At 58.8% G+C, this 20,221-nt stretch overlaps 1 protein-coding gene across 4 annotated transcripts in view; it reads left to right on the forward strand.

Annotated features, from left to right (window-relative positions):
- Positions 1–1,064: 1,064 nt before the first annotated feature.
- TBC1D2B (TBC1 domain family member 2B) overlaps positions 1,065–20,221 on the forward strand; it is a 36,979-nt gene continuing 17,822 nt past the window's right edge. For all 4 annotated transcript variants that reach the window (XM_054713417.1, XM_054713418.1, XM_054713419.1 and 1 more), the window contains exons 1-4: positions 1,065–1,411; positions 13,159–13,312; positions 18,093–18,258; positions 19,511–19,671. In XM_054713417.1, coding sequence (XP_054569392.1) covers positions 1,082–1,411; positions 13,159–13,312; positions 18,093–18,258; positions 19,511–19,671 — 811 coding nt within the window. In that variant the 5' untranslated portion in view covers positions 1,065–1,081. The remainder of the gene's footprint in view (positions 1,412–13,158; positions 13,313–18,092; positions 18,259–19,510; positions 19,672–20,221) is intronic.

The raw sequence follows: 20,221 nt of genomic DNA on the forward strand, positions 1-20,221 counted from the left end.
CCCTTTTCAGCAAACGCAGCCACTTCCTCCTGGGCTGGCCATTTCCTTCTGGTCACTGGGTTTTCTGGAGGCTGAGGGGGCAGGGGCTCACGTGGGCAGTGGGCATGCAGGGCTGGCCCTCAGGCACGCAGCACACCCACACGGGCCCAGGCGGGACCCAGGCGGGCTATATACAGAGGGCTCCTGGCCCCAGGACGCTGGCATTTCACCTAAGAGACCTTCCTTCCCCAGGAAGGTACCCACTCTCCATCTGCTCGGGGAGGCAGGTGGTGGCCGGAGAAGCTCAGCTCTCTCGGATAGTCAGCGCTCACTTTTTAAAAAATATATATTTTATTGATTTTTTACAGAGAGGAAGGGAGAGGGATAGAGAGGGATGAGAGAGAAACATCGATCAGTTGTTTCCTTCACTCCTCCTACTGGGGATGTGGCCGAAACCAAGGTACATGCCCTTCACCGGAATCGAACCTGGGACCCTTCAGTCCGCAGGCCGACGCTCTATCCACTGAGCCACACCCGTTGGGGCTAACCTTTAAAAAGCAAACACCTGGAGCTCAGCCAAGGTGGCTCAGGGGTTGAGCGTTGACCTAGGAACCAGGAGGTCACGGTTCGATTCCTGGTCAGGGCACATGCCCGGGTTGTGGGCTCGGTCCCACAACCCACTCTCCTAGGTAGAGGTGCAACAGGGCCTCACAAGAGGGCTGCGAGCACGGACTGGCCTACCGGGACCTCACCTGCCGGGCATGACCTCCCCACCCACCCCTACTCCCCCATTCCCCCACCCCCAGGGGGGGGGTGGCCTCCGGAGTCCACGTGGGCGGACCACAAGTCCCAGACGATTTTGCGCGCAGGCCGAAGGCGCGACTGCAAATCCCAGGCTGCCTTGCGCGGGAGGGCGGGGGCGGCAGCGCGGGCAGGCGTGGGGGCCAGCGGTTGTGGGCGTGGCGGGGGCGGGACTACAACCCCCAGGCTGCCTTGCGCGCGAGGGCGGGGCGGGGCGGCCCGGTGGGTGCGGCGGCGGAGGCAGCGGCGGCAGCGCGGGCGGGTGGGCGGGCGCGGGGCGGCAGTGGGCGCGCGGCGGGCGATGCCGGGGCCCGGGCCCCGCGCGGACGAGGGCGGCGGCGGCGGCGAGGGCGCGGGGCCGGGGCGGGAGCCGGCGCGCCTGTGCGGCTACCTGCAGAAGCTGTCGGGCAAGGGGCCGCTGCGCGGCTACCGCAGCCGCTGGTTCGTGTTCGACGCGCGGCGCTGCTCGCTCTACTACTTCAGGAGCCCGCAGGACGCGCTGCCGCTCGGCCGCCTGGACATCGCCGACGCCTGCTTCAGCTACGACGGCCCCGACGAGGCGGCCGAGCCCGGCGCCGAGCCGCCCGCGCACTTCCAGGTGCACAGCGCGGGCGCCGTCACGGTGCTCAAGGTGGGAACCCGCCCCGCCGCCCCGGGAGCGCTCCTCCCGCCCCGGGGTGCCTGCCTTTCCCTGCCTGCTCCCCACACCCTGTCCCGTGGCCCCATTCCCTGCCCGGTACCTGGGGGCCCCTCCCCGGGCCCCCCTCTGAACTCCCGTATCCCGGGGTGTCCCGTGCGTCCCCCCCCGGGCTCCCCTCTGCCCTCCCGCATCCCGGGGGTGTCCCGTGCGTCCCTCCCCGGGACCCCCTCTGAGCTCCCGCATCCCGGGGTGTCCCGTGCGTCCCTCCCGGGGGCCCCCTCTGCCCTCCCGCATCCCGGGGGTGTCCCGTGCGTCCCTCCCGGGGGCCCCCTCTGAGCTCCCGCATCCCGGGGGTGTCCCGTGCCTCCCTCCCCGGGACCCCCTCTGAGCTCCCGCATCCCGGGGGTGTCCCGTGCGTCCCTCCCGGGGGCCCCCTCTGAGCTCCCGCATCCCGGGGGTGTCCCGTGCCTCCCTCCCCGGGACCCCCTCTGAGCTCCCGCATCCCGGGGGTGTCCCGTGCCTCCCTCCCCGGGACCCCCTCTGAGCTCCCGCATCCCGGGGTGTCCCGTGCGTCCCTCCCCGGGACCCCCTCTGAGCTCCCGCATCCCGGGGTGTCCCGTGCGTCCCTCCTGGGGGCCCCCTCTGCCCTCCCGCATCCCGGGGGTGTCCCGTGCGTCCCTCCCCGGGCCCGTCTGCCCTCCCGCATCCCGGGGGTGTCTGGCGCGACCCTCCCGGGGGCCCCCTCTACCCTCCCGCATCCCTGGGTGTCCCGTGCGAACCCCCCCTGGAGCTCAGGACTTTGGCCGAGTGCGTTCACTCCTGTGCCTCGGTTGCCCCGTCCGCGGAGCGTGTGTTTGGGGGGTCTGGGGGTGCACGGCGCAGCTGGTGAATGCAGCGCCCGCCGAGTGCTCGGGTCCGAGTGGCAGGGTCCCCGCTGAGGTCCCGCAGCCAGTGGGGGGCAGCGCCCCTGTTCTCGCTCCTCGTGTTGGCCGGGAGGTGCGGGGTCGCTCCCTCCCACCAGCGCGGCCTCGCGGTGGAGCCTGAGCGCAGGAAGGGGTGTCCCCGGGGCCAGAGGTCCCCCGGCTCTGGGAGCCCCGTCATCTCCGAGGGGCCCTCCTGCTGTGAGTGTGGGGCCCGGTGCTGGCCTGGTCGGGGGAGGCCTCCTCCCTCCCTCCCTCCCTTCTCTTTCTTTCTCTCTCTCACTCTCCCTTCCTTCTCTCTCTCTCTTTCTTTTTCTCTCTTTCTCTCTCTCTCTGCCTCTCTCCCTCCCTCCCTCCCTCCCTCCCTTCCTTCTCTCTCTCTCTTTTCCACTCTTCCTCTCTCCCTTTCTTCCTCCCTCCCTCCCTCCCTCCCTCCCTTCCCCCCTCCCTTCCCCTCCCCCCCCCCCCCTCTCCCCCCCCTCCTCCCCACCCCCCACCCTGTGTAGGAAGCTGGGCTCTCTCCAGAGCAGCCGGCTGGGCTGGGCTGGGGCGCTGGGACCGAGGACAGCTTTCTGCAAAGCCCGCCAAGTGCATTGCCGAGGGGCTGTGCCTCCAGCCCCCTGGGCCCCTGCGCGCTGGACTGAGCCCCCGTGTTGGGAGCTGCTCCCAAGGTGTTCTTACAGACCCCCCACCCCACACCGGTCTCTAAGGGGGCGCAGGCAGCCGAGTCTGCAAAGGACGCCCGCAGGGTCGCCCTTGGGCCCGGCTCGCCTGGCCTGCTTGGAAAGCACGTGTGTGTGAACCTGAGTGTCTGACCCCGTGAGTGCACGGGGGCTCCTGCCAAGGCATGGCTCGTCCACGGACCGTCCCCCTAAAGCATTTCCCGGGGAACTGTTTGTTGAAAAGGACATCCGCATCCTGTTTGGGATTTTCTCAGACGGCCTTGCAGCTCGCCATCCGTTGGTCTCGTGTAAGAACTCTTTGGCCGCTGGCCAGCGTGGCTCCGGGGCTGAGCGTCGACCTAGGAACCAGGAGGTCACGGTTCGATTCCCGCTCAGGGCACAGGCCCGGGTTGCGGGCTCGGTCCCCCGTGTGGGGCGTGCAGGGGCAGCCGATCCGTGATTCTCTCTCATCATGGATGTCTCTCTCTCTCCCTCTCCCTTCCTCTCTGACATCAATAAAAAATATACACACTGAGTGGCCAGATGATGATGATCTCTGAACGCATAACAATCAGGCCACTCAGTGTGTATCAATACAGATATATTGGGGAGGAGGGAGTGGAAATGAGCAATATATCTTCCTTTTCCCCTTTCCGATCTAAGCAGGGCTTCGCCTAACCCAGTGGTCGGCAAACTCAGCCCACAGAGCCAACTAACAACAGGACAACGGTTGAAATTTCTTTGGAGAGCCCAAAACCGACTTCTGCGCATGGGCCACGAAGTTTCAATCGCACTGTACGTGCGCACTCGCACGTGGTATTTTGTGGAAGAGCCACACTCAAGGGGCCAAAGAGCCGCATGTGGCTCGCGAGCCGCGGTTTGCCGACCACGGGCCTAAGCGTTAACGCTTCCCGTCGGTGTTCCTCAGACACAGGGGAGCCCTGATCCCCGAGGGGCCTTGTAGGTGAGAAGGGACAGGCCCTGCTCGGACTCCGCTCGCTGCCTGTCAAGGTTCCAGACCCCATGTCTCCGGGCAGATGGGTTAGAAAGAGAAGGAGCGAGAACTCGGCAATGTGCTGATGGTATTCGCATGTGGTTCTGGTTTTTAAGGCGTCCCCCGCCCCGGCCCCTGCCCCCCCCCCCCCGCCCCCGCCTTCCCCGGAGCAGCTGTGGTTGGTGGGGCTGTGTTAGTGCTTGAATCTGGATGTAAGCTGATCCCGGAATTTCTTGGTAAGCCGCTCCGTCCGTCTGAACGCAGGGATCTGGCCCAGCGCCTTGTGTTACAGAGGAGGGAACGGGGCCGGAGAGGGGGCCCGGATCTCCCTGCCGCCTGAACCCGGGCCCGGGCCCCCTGCGAAAGGTCGGAGTCTGGGAACAGCGAGTGTCTGACATGTAGAGGATGTGATTGTGTTATCTCTCTGGACACATCTGTCTTTAAAAAAAAAATTAAAAAAAATACACACACACACACACACACACACACACACTGAGTGGCCAGATTATTATGTTATTATGATCTCTGAACGCATAGTAATCTGGCCACTCAGTGTGTGTGTGTGTGTGTGTGTGTGTGTGTGTGTGTGTATAGAGACCCGGTGCATGAATTCATGCATAGGTGGGGTCCGGCCAGCCTGGCCAGGGGGAGGGGACATGGGCGGTTGGCCGGCCTGCCTGCTGGTCAAACTCCTGGTCGAGGGGACAATTTGCATATTAACCTTTTATTACATAGGATAGACACTGAGTGGCCAGATGATTATGTGTTCAGAGAGCATCATCATCTGGCCACTCAGTGTATATATATTTTATTGATTTCAGAGAGGAAGGGAGAGGGAGAGAGAGAGACATCCATGATGCGAGAGAGAATCATGGACCGGCTGCCTCCTGCAAGCCCCGCACTGGGGATGTAGCCCACAACCCGGGCCTGTGCCCTGACCGGGAATGGAACTGTGACCTCCTGGTTCCTAGGTCGACGCTCAACCACTGAGCCACGCCGGCCGGGCCTTAGCCCCCTTCTTGAAGGCGTCGGGGGGGGGGGGCCCGTGAGCATGCGTGTTGGTTTCCGAGTCACACGTAGCTGAACAGTCACGTGTTCCTATCCCTAAGCGTCTGGGTGGGGAAAAGAAAGCGCATTCTCTGGTGTTGACGCTGCTCTGGGCTTCATGACAAACATTTGTCAGGCCGGGCCGTCCCGGTGCGTCCGCCCGAGACAGATGGTGGGCCGCCTCCTTGGCTGGGCTGGCCCGCCCTGGGACATCTGCTCAGGGGCCTGGAAATACTGTCTTTTAAAAATATATATATTTTTTTATTGATTTCAGAGAGGATGGGAGAGAGAGAAACATCCATGATGAGAGAATCACGGATCGGCTGCCTCCTGCACGCCCCACACGGGGGATCAAGCCCGCAACCCCGGCATGTGCCCTTGACCGGGAATTAAACCCTGACCTCCTGGTTCATAGGTTGACGCTCAACCCCTGAGCCATGCTGGCCAGGCTTTCTTCTTCTTCTTTTTTTAATAATGGTGTTTCCCTTTATTATTATTATTATTATTATTATTATTATTATTAATTATTACTGGGGATTTTTAGAAAGCCAAAAGAAGAGGGAGAGTCAGAGAGAAACATCGATGTGAGAGAGACACCTCTTGCCTCTTACTGCTCCCCAGGGCTGGGGATCCAGCCTGCAATCCAGGCACATGCCCTTGACCAGAATCGAACCTGGGGCCCTTCAGTCCACAGGCCGACGCTCTACCCACTAAGCACACTGGTTAGGGCGATTCTCTCTCATTTTTTAAACAGATATATTGTTATTGATTTCAGAGAGGAAGGGAGAGGGGAGAGAGAGAGAGAAACATCAATGATGAAAGAGAATCATTGAATTGATCAGCTTCATTCTGCACGCCCCCCACACTGGGGATTGAGCCCACAACCCGGGCATGTGCCCTGATGGGGAATCGAATGAACTGTGACCTCCTGGTTGATAGGTTGACGCTCGACCACTGAGCCACACCAGCTGGGCTCTCTCATCATGGATGTTGCTCTCTCTCCTTTCATCTCTGAAATCAGTCTATAATAATAAAAGTGTAATATGCTAATTAGACCGGACGTCCTTCCGGATAATCTTCTGCACGAAGCCGGGGCTTCGAGAGAAGCCCAGGTCCCGGGTGCCAGAGGGAAGCCGGTGCCGGCAGCCGGGGGAAGGAAGGCCTACTCTTGAACGAATTTCGTGCATCGGGCCTCTAGTAAAAATATCTTTCTTTAGAGAAAGAAACTGCAGTGTTAAGACTTTTAAAAAGACTAGATGATCACTTGATACGATCAAAGAATTGCAAGAGCTTTGAGAAAAAACAAAAAACGTGGCGAGAAACCAGATTTCTCTGTCGTTCTGGGCGTTGGGGGTCCCTCTCGAGTGTCTGCCAGGCTGTCACTCTGAGGGAGGTCGGCCTCTCTCCATTGTAAATGGAGGGGAGGGGGACCCTGACGGGATGCGGCCCAGGGCCGGGGGGCGGGCTTTTGTGGAAGAATTTCTGAGGGCCTGGCCGCCTGGAGGGGCCTGTGTGTGCGCTGACTGCCCGGAGGGAGGCGCTCTCAGACTTTGGCATCCTTGAGAAGCTCGGGGATCGAGGTGGGGGGGACGCCCCCCCGGGGGCGCACAAGGCCCTCAAAACCGTTTGGTCTGGCCCTGCCAAGGCATGAGGGGTGAGTGAATGAAAAGTTTGACCCAATAGAGCAGGCTCATGTTTTAAAAAAAATACATTTTTATTGATTTCAGAGAGGAAGGGAGTGGGAGAGAGAAAGAGAAATATCAAGGATGAGAGAGAATCACGGATCGGCTGCCTCCTGCACGCCCCACACTAGGGATCGAGCCCGCAACCCGGGCCTGTGCCCCTGACCGGGAATCGAACCGTGACCTCCTGGTTCCTAGGTTGCCGCTCAACCACAGAGCCACGCCAGCCAGGCTAATACTTCATTTTTAAGTCAGGCATCCGTGTGTCCTAGTTTTAAGTTAAAAAAACACCAAGCCCTGGCTTGTGTGGCTCAGTGGATAGAGCCTCGGCCTGGGGACTGAGGGGTCCCAGCTTCAATTTCAGCCAAGGGCACGTGCCTGGGTTGTGGGCTCGATCCCCAGGGTGGGGTGTGCAGAGGCAGCCAATCCATGATTCTCTCTCATCATGGATGTTTCTCTCTCTCTCCCTCTCCCTTCCTCTCTGAGATCAATAAAATACACTGAGTGGCCAGATTATGATGATGTCTGAACGCATAATAACCTGGCCACTCAGTGTGTGTATATATATATATATATTAGAGGCCCGGCACATGAATTCGTGCATGGGGTGGGGTCCGGCCAGCCTGGCCAGGGGGAGGGGACATGGGTGGTTGGCCAGCCTGCCTGCTGGTTGAACTCCTGGTCGAGGGGACAGTTTGCATATTAGCCTTTTATTCTATAGGATCTACACTGAGTGGGCAGTTCAGAGATCATCATCATCTGGCCACTCAGTGTGTTTAAAAAGAAACCGCGGGCGGAGCCGCGTGAGTGGGGTGTGGAGCCCGTGTGGGGGGCGTGCAGGCGCTGCTGGCTGGCTGTGGGTGCGGGGCGTTGCTGACCCTGAGCTCACCGCCCCGACTCTCACTGTGCGAGGGCCCCGGGCAGAGAGCCGTGGCGATTGGCCTGTGGTCATTGGCGGCCACGTGGCTCCCCTTCTTTTGAAACAGAAAGCCCTGTGGTCAGTTCCCCTTTGCTACGGGGGGTGACCTTGTCCTTGACCTCGTGTGTCTGGGTGGAGGCTACGCCCTGGTGGCTCCAGGAAGGCCGGGCCCTCACCAGCCCCTCTCCTGGAACGTGGCTGTGTCAGACCTGTGGGTGGGCGGGCTCCCTCCGCCCTGTCCTTAACCCGAGCTGCTAACCTCATTCCATCGTTAACGCTAAAGGAGGTGTGAGCTGGCCATGGGGCCGAGAAAAGGCTTTTCCATCCAGGTGTTAGCTGTTTTTTTTTTTTAATATATTTTATTGATCTTTTACCGAGAGGAAGGGAGAGGGATAGAGAGTTAGAAACACCGATGAGAGAGAAACATGGATCAGCTGCCTCCTGCACGCCCCCCACTGGGGATGTGCCCGCAACCAAGGTCCATGCCCTTGACCAGAATCGAACCCGGGACCCTTCAGTGGGCAGTCTGACGCTCTGTCCACTGAGCCACACCAGCCAGGGCAAGATATTTGCTTTTTAAAAGAGAATGCTGACTGCCCAGCCGGCGTGGCTCAGTGATTGAGTGACTAGTCTACCTATGAACCAGGAGGTCAGGGTTCGATTCCGGGTCAGGGGCACAGGCCCGGGTTGTGGGCTCCATCCCCAGTGTGGGGCGTGCAGGAGGCAGCCGGTCCATGATTCTCTCTCATCATAGATGTTTCTCTCTCCCTTCCTCTCTGATTCAGATTGTTCAGCATTTGAATGTTGAGGTGTAGTAGGGTCTTGCTCAGTCTTTGAAAGGATTTATTTTATTTTTAATCTATTTTTATTGATTTCAGACAGAAAGGGGAAGAGAGAGAGAGGATAAAAACATCAACGATGAGAGAGAATCACAGCACGCCCCACACTGGGGATCGAGTTTCTCCTCCTCCCCTCCCCTCCCCCCCCCAGAATAGACCCGCGACCTCTTGGTATATAGGTGGAAGGTCGGCCACTAAAGGGACGCTGGCCGGACGGGATTTAGATTGGAATTCATGTGATTATTTTAATGAGATCTGTTTATGTGCTGCTGTTAAGACTGCGGTTTAAAAAGATACAACGGCCCTGGCCGGTGTGGCTCAGTGGATAGAGCGTCGGCCTGCGGACTGAAGGGTCCCAGGTTCGATTCCGGTCAAGGGCATGGACCTTGGTTGCGGGCACATCCCCAGTAGGGAGTGTGCAGGAGGCAGCTGATCGATGTTTCTCTCTCGTCGATGTTTCTGACTCTCTCTCCCTCTCCCCTCCTCTCTGTAAAAAATCAATAAAATATATTATTAGAAAAACAAGAAGATAGAACGGACGGCCTCCGCGGGGGGAATGGAGGCCTGTGCTGCCGCGTCCCACGGGGTCCCGTGTTCTTTCCCTCTTTCCCGTCTCGGCCTCGGGCGCCGGGCTGCCACCCAGCGCTTCAAAACCACCCGGGGAAAGTCAGCTTTGTTTTGTTTTCCCGTTGGTTCTGGGCCTGATCCCTGGAGGGTGTCTCGAGGCTCGTGATGATGTGGAAACGCTCCAAAGAGAATCCGGAGCCGAGGGCTGCTTTCAGTTTGGGGTGGCCGTCTGCTTTTTTATTTTAAATTTTTATTTTTTTTTTTTTTTACAGAGAGGAAGGGAGAGGGAGTTAGAAACATCGATGAGAGAGAAACATCCATCAGCTGCCTCCTACACGCCCCCCACTGGGGATGTGCCCGCAACCAAGGTCCATGCCCTTGACCGGAATCGAACCCAGGACCCTTCAGTCCGCAGGCCGACGCTCTATCCACTGAGCCACACCGGTCAGGGCCGGTCTGCTTTGTTTATCTGAGTCTCGTCCTGGATTATCAGGCGGCTTCCTATATTCCTGTGCTGCTCGCCGCGGCTACGGGAGAATGGCCTTCGACCCGGCTCAGATGCCAGGCACGGGCCTCCCTCCATCCCGAGCGGCCGGTGGGGGTCGCCGGCTTCCCCCGGGGGTCAGACTCCCCCCTCCCCCGCCCCCCGTCGGGACGTGGCCTCCTTCCTGGAGGTCGGGCTTATAAACATGGGAGCCCTGACCCGTTCCCTGACCCTCTGGGGAGGAGCCCGGAGATCACACGCTAAGTGGTGGCTGAGCAGCTGTGTCATCACATGTCGCATGGGCCGGGGTGACGGAGCGGCTCCGGGAGGGACGCCAGGCGGCCTCTTTGAACATTCGGATGGGATTTTGTTCTTTTCCTTTTTTTAAAATGAAGGTGATTTTATTTTTTTTAATATATATTTTTATTGGTTTCAGAGAGGAAGGGAGAGAGAGAGAGAGAGAGAAACAAGAATGATGAGCCCTAACCGGTGTGGCTCAGTGGATAGAGCGTCGGCCTGCGGACTGAAGGGTCCCGGGTTCAATTCCAGTCAAGGGCATGTACCTTCGTTTCGGGCACATCCCCAGTAGGGGGGCGTGCAGGAGGCAGCTGATCGATGTTTCTAACTCTCTATCCCTCTCCCTTCTGCTCTGTAAAAAATCAATAAAATACATTTTAAAAAGAAAAGAAAAGAAACATCCATGATGAGAGAGAATCATGGACCCGCAGCCTCCTGCATGCCCCGCACTGTGGATTGAACCCACAACCCGGGCATGTGCCCTTGGCTGCAGTCGAACCCGGGACCCATCAGTCTGCAGGCCGACGCTCTATCCGCTGAGCCACACCGGCCAGGGCTCAGATGGGATTTTTGAACGGGGTTTTGAGGATTCAGTAGGAGTTTGCAGGTGGGTGTGAGTGCCGTAGGAGCAGGAGTCAAGGAGGCCGGTTCTGTGTGCTGCTGGGTGAGGCCGGGCTCTGGTCCCACGGGTGTGGGGCAGTGTGGGCCTGAGCTCCACGCACGATGGCTTGGCCCCGTGAGCCCCCGAGGGTGCTAAGCACGGGACACACAGGACTTGGTGGCCAGGGGTGAGAAGAGGGTTTACCGCCCGGCTGGCATGGCTCCGTGTTTGAGCATCGACCTACGAACCAGGCGGTCAGGGTTCGATTCCCGGTCAGGGCACATTCCCGGGTGGCGGGCTCAATCCCCAGTGTGGGGTGTGCAGGAGGCAGCCGGTCCATGATTCTCTCTCATCATGTGCCCTGACCGAGAATCAAACCCTGACCTCCTGGGTCATGGGTCGAAGCTCCAACCACTGAGCCTCACGGGCTGGGTTCAGAGGACTGGATCCTGGGACTTTTCCAAGGAGAGAGCTGGACGTGGAGGGAAGGAAGTGCCTGGGGGTCCACGGGACGAGACAGGTGGCCGGGCCTGTCTGCCCGGGGGGTGGGGGGCTCCTGGGTGTGGACAAAGGCCTGTGGGAGCAGCTGGGCCCCGTGGGGTCAGCCAGCTGTTGGGGCGGATTGCCGGATTCCTCCGCAGCCGCCGCGGGTGGCCTGGCTCTATCCTGTGGGTGGGCCCTGGGTGCTCAGAGTTCTGATACGGCAGCTATGCCCACCCAGCCCTCGGGGCCCTCCCCCGAGACATGCTTTTTATTTTATTTTTAAAGGAAAAAGTAAGCCCTTTAAATATATATACATGTTTTTTTAAGATACTTTATTTTATTGATTTTTTAAAATATATTTTATTGATTTTTTTACACAGAGGAAGGGAGAGGGATAGAGAGTCAGAAACATCGATGAGAGAGAAACATCCATCAGCTGCCTCCTGCACACCCCCCACTGGGGATGCGCCCCCAACCAAGGTACATGCCCTTGACCGGAATCGAATCCGGGACCCTTCAGTCCCAGGGCTAACGCTCTAGCCACTGAGCCACACCGGCCAGGGCTAAAATGTCTTGTTATAGATTTCAGAGAGGAAGGGGGAAGGAGAGAGAGAGAGAAGCCTCTCATCTTTGATGTTTCTCTCTCCCTCTCCCTTCCTCTCTAAAATCAATAAAAACATATCTTTGGCTCAATGGATAGAGCGTCGGCCTGTGGACTGAAAGTCCCGGGTTCGATTCCGGTCAGGGCATGTACCTTGGTTGCGGGCACATCCCCAGTAGGGGGCGTGTAGGAGGCAGCTGATCGATGATTCTCTCTCATCGATGTTTCTAACTCTCTATCCCTCTCTCTTCCTCCCTGTAAAAATCAATAAAGTATATTAAAAAAAAAAAAAAAAAGAGGTGCCCAGCGGGAAGCGCAGAGGCCTCTGGTTTCTGTGGGTTTTGTCGCCTGTTGCATTCGGTCCTGCCCCCCCCCCCCCCGCCCCCGTCTCTGTGTTTGGGGTTCAGGTTCCTGAGAACAGGGCTTCCTGCCTCCCGCGGCCAGCACACGCCCCCAGCGGCTGGGGTGGAAGGCGGGGGCTTGTGGTGGTTTCTGGATTGTTTTTATGGGAAAGGGCCCCGCTCAGGGCGGCCTCGAGGGGTGTGTGGGCCGGTTTCTGTAGCAGGAATGACGGGTGGGACCTGGGAAGCACGTGATCCGAAAGGGGGTCTTTGCCCCAGGCACGTAGCGGGGCTGACGGACAGGGGGCTGGGTGTTCCCTGCGGAGACGGGCTGCGTGGAGAGGTGAAGGGAGGCGGTTTCCTTGTAAAAAGCAGGTTTTTTCATGGGGCGTGCGTCTCAGGAGAGAGCTGGGGGGGCCGGGGAGGGACGGACCCCGTGAGGGGCGCCCGCTTTTCCGAGCACAGACACTGGGAGGAGCCCGTGCGGGCGGGGTGGGGAGGCAGGTGCCTGGACAGCCGCTGCTGGTCCTCTCCCTGGGGCGGGGGTGGGAGCCGGCAAGGGAGCTGGTGGAGGACCAGAGCACACATGCATGTGCATGCACACATGTGCACACGCATGCACTCACGTGCAGACATGTACACATACACACACAGCCGCACCTGCATGTGCATTCACACATGCGCACACATGCATGCACCCGACTGACAGCATGCACATAACAGCTACATACATGTGCACTCACGTGTATGTCCATGCATGTGCACATGTGTGCCAACATGCACACATCCCTTCCTCTCTGAAATCAATAAAAATATTTTTAAAAAATAATTTTAAAAATGTCACATACATGGAATCATACAGCATGTAGCGTGTTGGATCCGGCTTCTTTCTTTCTTTTTAATATATTTTTATTGATTTCAGAAAGGAAGGGAGAGAGAGAGAGAGAGAGAAACATCCATGAGGAGAGAGAATCATGGATCGGCTGCCTCCTGCACGCCCCACACTGGGGATGGAGCCCGCAACCCGGGCGTGTGCCCTTGACCGGCAATCGAACCCTGACCTGGTTCCTAGGTCCACGCTCAGCCTCTGAGTCACGCCGGCCGGGCTGCTGCTGTGGTTTTAATTGCTAAAGCGTATTCCCCGGTGAAATGGATGTTTCTTTGGCCCGTTCTCCTCAGCCCTCCCTCCTCAGCCCTCCCTCCTCAGCCCTCCCTTGCGGGGGTCAGGCGTGCCGTCTGTCCTCACGAAACACGTGGCTCTGAGCCCTCCGGGCGGCCGTAACCCTGCCCTCTCTCCCCAGGCCCCCAACCGCCAGCTCATGACCTACTGGCTGCAGGAGCTGCAGCAGAAGCGCTGGGAGTACTGCAACGGCCTGGACATGGTCAAGTGGGGCGGCCGGACCTCCCCCACCCCCGGGGACTGCTCCCAGGGCCTCGTGGCCAGGGGCGCCCCAGGTGAGTCACTTCCTGGCGCGTGGCCGCCATCCGGCCCGCTCACCAGCCTCGCGGGGAACGTGGGCGCCGAGGTCCGGGGCCTGACCAGCCCTGATTCCGGGGCGGCCCCCCACGCTCCCCGGGTGCTGCCTTGCCCAGAGCTATACGCCGGCCTGAAATGACCTTGGGGGTCGGGCAAGGTCAGGGCCCAGCACGCTGCAGGGGACACAGCCAAGTTGGCAGGTGGGGCGTGTGCGGGTGGGACCCCGTGCGGCTCCCGGGCCAGCCTGGCCCTCCGCCCCCCTGCAGGCACAGAACTCACGCCTGCACGTCATGTGGATTGGGCAGAGGGGTCAGAGTTCACACAGGTGTGTAGACATGGGGCAGGTTTCGCCAAGGCCCCCGCCCGTGACCCAGGCATGTTTCCTAAGAAGACTTGTGTTTTTTTAAAAAATATATTTCTTGCCCCAGCTGGTGTGGCTCAGTGGATAGAGCGTCTGCCTGCGGACTGAAGGGTCCTGGGTTCGATTCCGGTCAAGGGCACGTGCCCGGGTTGCAGGCTCCATCCCCAGTGGGGGGCGTGCAAGAGGCAGCTGATCCGTGATTTTCTCTCATCATGGATGTTTCTATCTCTCTCCCTCTCCCTTCCTCTCTGAAATCAATAAAGAGGTATATTTTTTATTTCTCATTTTTTAAGTATATTTTTATTATATATATAATATATTTTTATTAATTTCAGAGAGGAAGGGAGAGGGAGAGAGAGAGAAACAGCAATGAGGAGAGAGAATCATGGATCGGCTGCCTCCTGCACACCCCACACTGGGGATGGAGCCCGCAACCCGGGCATGTGCCCTTGACCGGGAATCGAACCCTGACCTCCTGGTTCATAGGTCGAGGCTCCACCACTGAGCCACGCCGGCCGGGCCGGTCCTTCCTTCTTTTAAGCCGAAACGCTGTGGCCTGGGCGCCCGAGGAGACAGTGAAGCCCACGTGTGGTTCCCTTCGCGTGGCCCGGGCCTGTCACGTGGGAGTTTGGCGTTTGTGCCTCTGACGTTTGTCATCCGCTCAGCAGCACAGGCCCCCGTGAGCGGCTTTCTCCCTCCCTCACAGCGTTTCCCGTGGGCGGGCGTGAAGAAGGCGTGAGGTGATGTGAGGGCCCTACGGGCTACAGAGGCCCCTGGGGGGGCGGGGCGAGCCCGGCCGTGGGTGGTCAGGGCCTCTCTGAGGAGGGGGCTGCCACGCTGAGACCGGAAGGGGGAGCAGGAGCCAGCCAGGTGCAGGGGAGGAAAGGTTGGGGGCCTCGGCCCTGGTGGGGAGCAGTGGGGTATGCCGGGCCTGAGGCTCAGCCGGGCTGCGGTTGAGGGAGCCTTGACCTCCGGGTTTGGGACTTGATCCTCAGAGCAGCGGCGTGTCTGAAGGTGGGTGTGTACACATGACTGGACGTCCACCAACGTCTAGATCGCTGCGAAGAACGAATAATGAAACTGCGCCCGGCCGGCATGGCTCAGTGGTTGAGCGTCCTCCTAGGAACCAGGAGGTCAGGGTTCGATTCCCGGCCAGGGCACAGGCCCGGGTTGAGGGCTCAATCCCCAGTGTGGGACGTGTAGGAGGCAGCCGATCCATGATTCTCTCTCCTCATGTATGTTTCTATCTCCCTCTCCCTCCCTCTCTGAAATCAATAAAAATCCTATATAGCAAAGAGGTGATATGCAAATTAACCCTCACACCCTCACAAGATGGCTGCCTATGATCAGGCCGGCAGGGGGGTTAGTGAGGGACGATCAAATGACTGAACAGCAGGCTGCGTGGGGCGACCAGGCCGGAAGGGGGCCAGTTGGGGGCAACCAGGTCGGCAGGGGAGGCAGTGAGGTGTGACCAGACTTGCAGTGGGGGGCAGTTAGAGGTGACCAGGCTGGCAGTGGGGGACAGTAAGGGGTGACCAGGCTGGCAGTGGGGACAGTAAGGGGTGACCAGGCCAGCAGGGGAGGGGGGCGCAGTTAGGAGCGACCAGGCCGGCAGGGAGAGGGCAGTTGGGGGTGACTTGGCCAGCAGGGGGGCCGGTTAGGGGCGATCAGGCCAGCACACAGAGGCAGTGAGGGGCGATCAGGCCAGTAAGCAAGTGAGCAATTAGGAGCCAGCGGTCCAGGATTGAGAGAGGGATGTCCGACTGCCGCTTTAGGGCCTAAACCGGCAGTCGGACATCCCCCAAGTGGTCCCAGATTGGAGCTGGCTGGGCTGGGCTGAGGGAACCCCTCTTCCCCCCCTCCCCACACTTGTGCATGAATTTCGTGCACCGGGCCACTAGTAAAAATATATTTATTTAAAAAAAGGAACAGAGTAGGTATAACAGCAAACTCCTCAAGCACAGCCTCTGTCCGCGGGCGCTGGGAGATAAAGACTCGGGATTCTGGGACTTCTACGTGCCCGTCCGTCCGTGTCCTGAGGCAGTCAATCCCCTGACCACTGCTGTCCCCATGGGGACCCGGGATGCCGGCGGCTCAGCTTTCTCTTACGTGAACCTCGTAAACCTCACGTACAGACCGAAAACCAGGCAGAACTCAGAATATTGGAAAAGCCGGGAAGCTTCTTTTTCACGTCGAACAGTTGCATTGAGAGCGGGCCTGTCTGGCCACCGCCCTCCCGGCCTCCGCGCCCGGCTCTGCTCCCCGCCCCCACCCCAGCCCCACTTCCCCAGGAAGCTTTCCGGCGTGGGCCCCGTTGCAGCAAGGCCCGGGGTTTCCTCGTAACCTTGGGGTTTTGTCTTCACCCTCGGAGCCCGCGGCCAGCCCACACAGGAAGGGGGGGCTGCACACGGCCCCCCAGGTCCTCACGGCAGTTTCCTGGCTCCGCTTAGAGGGGCGTGCTCTGCCCCAGCCCGGAGCTCAGCTGATTGTACCGTCCTCCCCACCACCAGGGTTCAGGGCTCCATCTAATCAAGAGCCAACCAAAGGCCAGGCCAGTATGGCTCAGTGGGTAGAGTGTCAGCCTGCGGACTGAAGGGTCCCGGGTTCGATTTCTGGTCAAGGGCATGTACCTCGGTTGCAGGCTCCTCCCCCACCCGGGCCCTGGTCGGGACGCATGCAGGAGGCCACCATTTGATGTGTTTCTGTCTTTCCCTCTCCCTTCCAGTCTCCCTAAAAATCAGTGGAGCCCTGGCCGGTGTGACTCAGTGGATAGAGCATCGGCCGGCGGACTGAAGGGTCCTGGGTTCGATTCCAGTCAAGGGCACATGCCTTGGTTGCAGGCTCGATCCCCAGTGGGGGGGCGTGCAGGAGGCAGCCGATCCATGAGTTTTCTCTCATCATTGGTGTTTCTCTCTTGCTCTCTCTCTCATCCTCTCTGAAATCAATAAAAATATATTAAAAAAAAGTCAACCAATGGCTCGGCCTGCATGGCTCAGTGGTTAAGCATCGACCTAGGAACCAGGAGGTCAGGGTTCAATTCTGGCCAGGGCACATGCTTAGGTTGCAGCTCCATCCCCAGTAGGGGGTGTGCAGGAGGCAGCCGATCAGTGATTCTCATCATTAATGTCTCTATCTCCCTCTCCCTCTCCCTTCCTCTCTGAAATCAATAAAAATCTATATCCTATATAATAAAGAGGTAATATGCAAATTGACCATCACTCTAAAACACAAGATGGCCGGCAGGGGAGGGCAGTTGTGGGCAACCAGGCCGGCAGGGGAGGGCAGTTGGGGGGGGACCAGGCCTGCAGGGGAGGGCAGTGGGGGTGACCAGGCCTGCAGGGGAGGGCAGTTGGGGGCAATTGGGCAGGCAGGGGAGTTGTTAGGGAGTGATCAGGCTGGCAGGGGAGTGGTTATGGGCTGATCAGGCTGGCAGGCAGGCAGGCAAGCGGTTGGGAGCCAGCAATCCTGGATTGTGAGAGGGATGTCCAACTGCCCGGTGGGATTGGGCCTAAATGGGCAGTCGGACATCCCTCAAGGGGTCCCAGATTGGAGAGGGTGCAGGCTGGGCTTAGGGACACACACGAATTTCGTGCACCGGGCCTCTAGTTAAAAATAAGAAATAAAAGGAAGCACTGTGGTGGACGAGGAGGCTGGCACCCTCCCTCCTCTCTCTCAAGCAGGCCCCGCGGCATCTCCTGGAGCCGCGGCTTGGAGGGGCGTCCGACGCCAGGGACTCGATGTAACCTTGTGACTAGCTTGCCATTGTTTAAAAAATACATTTTTATTGATTTCAGAGAGGAAGGGAGAAGGAGAGAGAGAAACATCCATGATGAAAGAGAATCCTGCACGCCCCACACTGGGGATCGAGCCCGCAACCCGGGCCCGGGCCCTGACCGGGAATCGAACCCTGACCTCCTGGTTCCTAGGTCAATGCTCAACCACTGAGCCACGCCCGGCTGGGCCCGAGGATATTTTTCCATTGATTTTTATGGAGAGTGGAAGGGAGGGGGAATGACAGAGAGAGAAAGAAACATCGATGTGAGAGGGACACATCGATTGGTTGTCTCCTGCACGCACCCCGACGGGGGCCGGGGATCGACCCTGCAAGCGAGGTACATGCCCTTGACCGGAATCGAACCCGGGACCCTTCAGTCCGCAGGCCGACGCTCTACCCACTGAGCCACACGGGCCAGGGCTCGTTGATGTACTTTAGGTCAAAACAGTTACAGAACACGGACGAGCCACCCCAGATGTTTTTGCGCCGTCTCTGTTAAAACCACGCCGCCCTGTGTACAGTACAGGTGTCTGCGGAGAACATCGGTCCGTGTTTTGGGGGGGGGGGGTCAGGGTCCCTGGGGCAGCTCTGAGTCACCACCCTCTGTCTGCCTCTCTCCCAGACTTCCTGTACCCACATCCCAACGCTTCCGCCGAAAAAGCCCGGAACATCCTCGCCGTGGACGCGGCCCCCGGAGAGCTGGTGGGAGAGCAGGCCGCGAGCCAGCCGTCCCCGGGGCCCCCCAACTCCATCAACTTCTCTCTGAAGCAGTGGGGCGCCGAGCTCAGGTGAGTCCCGGGGGCAGGGGCGGGGGGGCGTTCGCCCAGGACCCCGAAAGCGATGCCGTGTGACGACACGTGGTGATTTCACGTCGGAATGTAGTCACCTGTCATTCCTGGGTCTGGTTCTAGCTACTGTTCTTTCTCCTCCTGAGGAATAGGATTTCCGTACTTCTTTGCACGCCAGCCAGGTCATTTTTCTCCTGGATAACCTGTATCATGCGTTTTTACCTCTCTGGGTGCTGGGTTTTTTTTAATCTTCTATAAATATTCTTTTAAAAAATATATATTTTATTGATTTTTTACAGAGAGGAAGGGAGAGGGAGAGAGAGTTAGAAACATCACTGAGAGAGAAACATCATCGATCAGCTGCCTCCTGCACACCCCCTACTGGGGATGTGCCCGCAACCAAGGTACATGCCCTTGACCAGGATCGAACCTGGGACCCTTCAGAACCCGGGACCCGCAGGCTGACGCTCTATCCACTGAGCCACACCGGTTAGGGCTTTTTTTCTTTTTTTAAATTGACTTAAAAAAGAGAGGAAGGGAGAGTGAGAGAGAGAAACATCCATGATGAGAGAGAATCATGGATCGGCTGCCTCCTGCACGCCCCCCACTGGGGATGGAGCCGGCAACCCGGGCATGTGCCCTGACCGGGAATCGAACCCTGACCTCCTGGTTCCTAGGTCGATGCTCAAATGCTGAGCCATGCTGGGCGGGGTCAGTTATACTTTTTCGCTAACGTGAATAGGGCCGTAATGGTTGTTCTTGCTTGTGCTGCTGTGCACGCGTGGGAGGACGCGTCGGGGAGAGGCTGGGTCTTCGGGGAGACGCCTTGGCCTCACCTGCCTGTGGCTGGTGGTTCTCCCTGGTAGCAGCACCGACTGCTCTCCCAGCGTCTGATCCTGTCAGACCTTCCAGCCCCAGGCGTGTGAGGTGACGTTCTGTCGTAAGGTGTCTTTTCTTTAAATAACACATTTCGGCCCTGACCGGTGTGGCTCAGTGGATAGAGCGTCGGCCTGCGGACTGAAGGGCCCCGGGTTCGATTCCGGTCAAGGGCATGTACCTTGGTTGCGGGCACATCCCCAGTGGGGGGGCGTGCAGGAGGCAGCTGATGGATGTTTCTCTCTCATCGATGTTTCTAACTCTCTCTCCCTCTCCCTTCCTCTCTGAAAAAAAATCAATAAAATATATTTTAAAAAATAAATGAAATGAAAGCAAATATTTAAAAAACACACACACATTTCGTTTCCCCCCATAGAAACTCGATGTCTTCCTTCCGCCCGGGACGGGGCCACGAGGGCCGGAAGAGCGTGTTCTACACGCACGAGGAGTGGGAGCTCCTGGACCCCAGCCCCAAGGACCTGGAGGAGTCGGCGACGCTGGAGGAGAGGCGGAGGCCGGCGCCGGAGGGGAACAGAGGTACGGACGGGCTCCGCGGTCCCTCGCTCCCCGCCGCCGCCTGCCGGCCACAGGGTGCGGGGAGCCTGCCCAGCAGGGAGTCTGCATTCTCTTCATTTCCTGTTTATTTTTTTTTTAAATATTTTTATTGATTTCAGGAGGAAGGAAGAGGGAGAGAGAGAAACATCCATGAGAGAGAATCGGCTGCCTCCGGCACGCCTCCCACTGGGGATCGAGCCCACAACCTGGGCATGTGCCCTTGACCGGAATTGAACCCGGGACCCTTCAGTCCACAGGCTGACGCTCTATCCACTGAGCCACACCAGCCAGGGCATCTTTTTTATTTTTTAAAAAATATTTTTATTGATTTCAGGAGGAAGGGAGAGGGGGAGAGAGAGAAACATCCATGATGAGAGAGAATCACGGATCGGCTGCCTCCTGCACGCCCCTCACTGGGGATTGAGCCCGCCACCCGGGCCTGTGCCCTGACCGGGCATCGAACCGTGACCTCCCGGTTCCTAGGTCAACGCTCAGCCACTGAGCCACGCTGGCCGGGCTCCTAAAGAACATG

The sequence above is a fragment of the Eptesicus fuscus genome, chromosome 25 (assembly GCF_027574615.1).
Source record: "Eptesicus fuscus isolate TK198812 chromosome 25, DD_ASM_mEF_20220401, whole genome shotgun sequence".
Taxonomy (NCBI): Eukaryota; Metazoa; Chordata; class Mammalia; order Chiroptera; family Vespertilionidae; genus Eptesicus; species Eptesicus fuscus.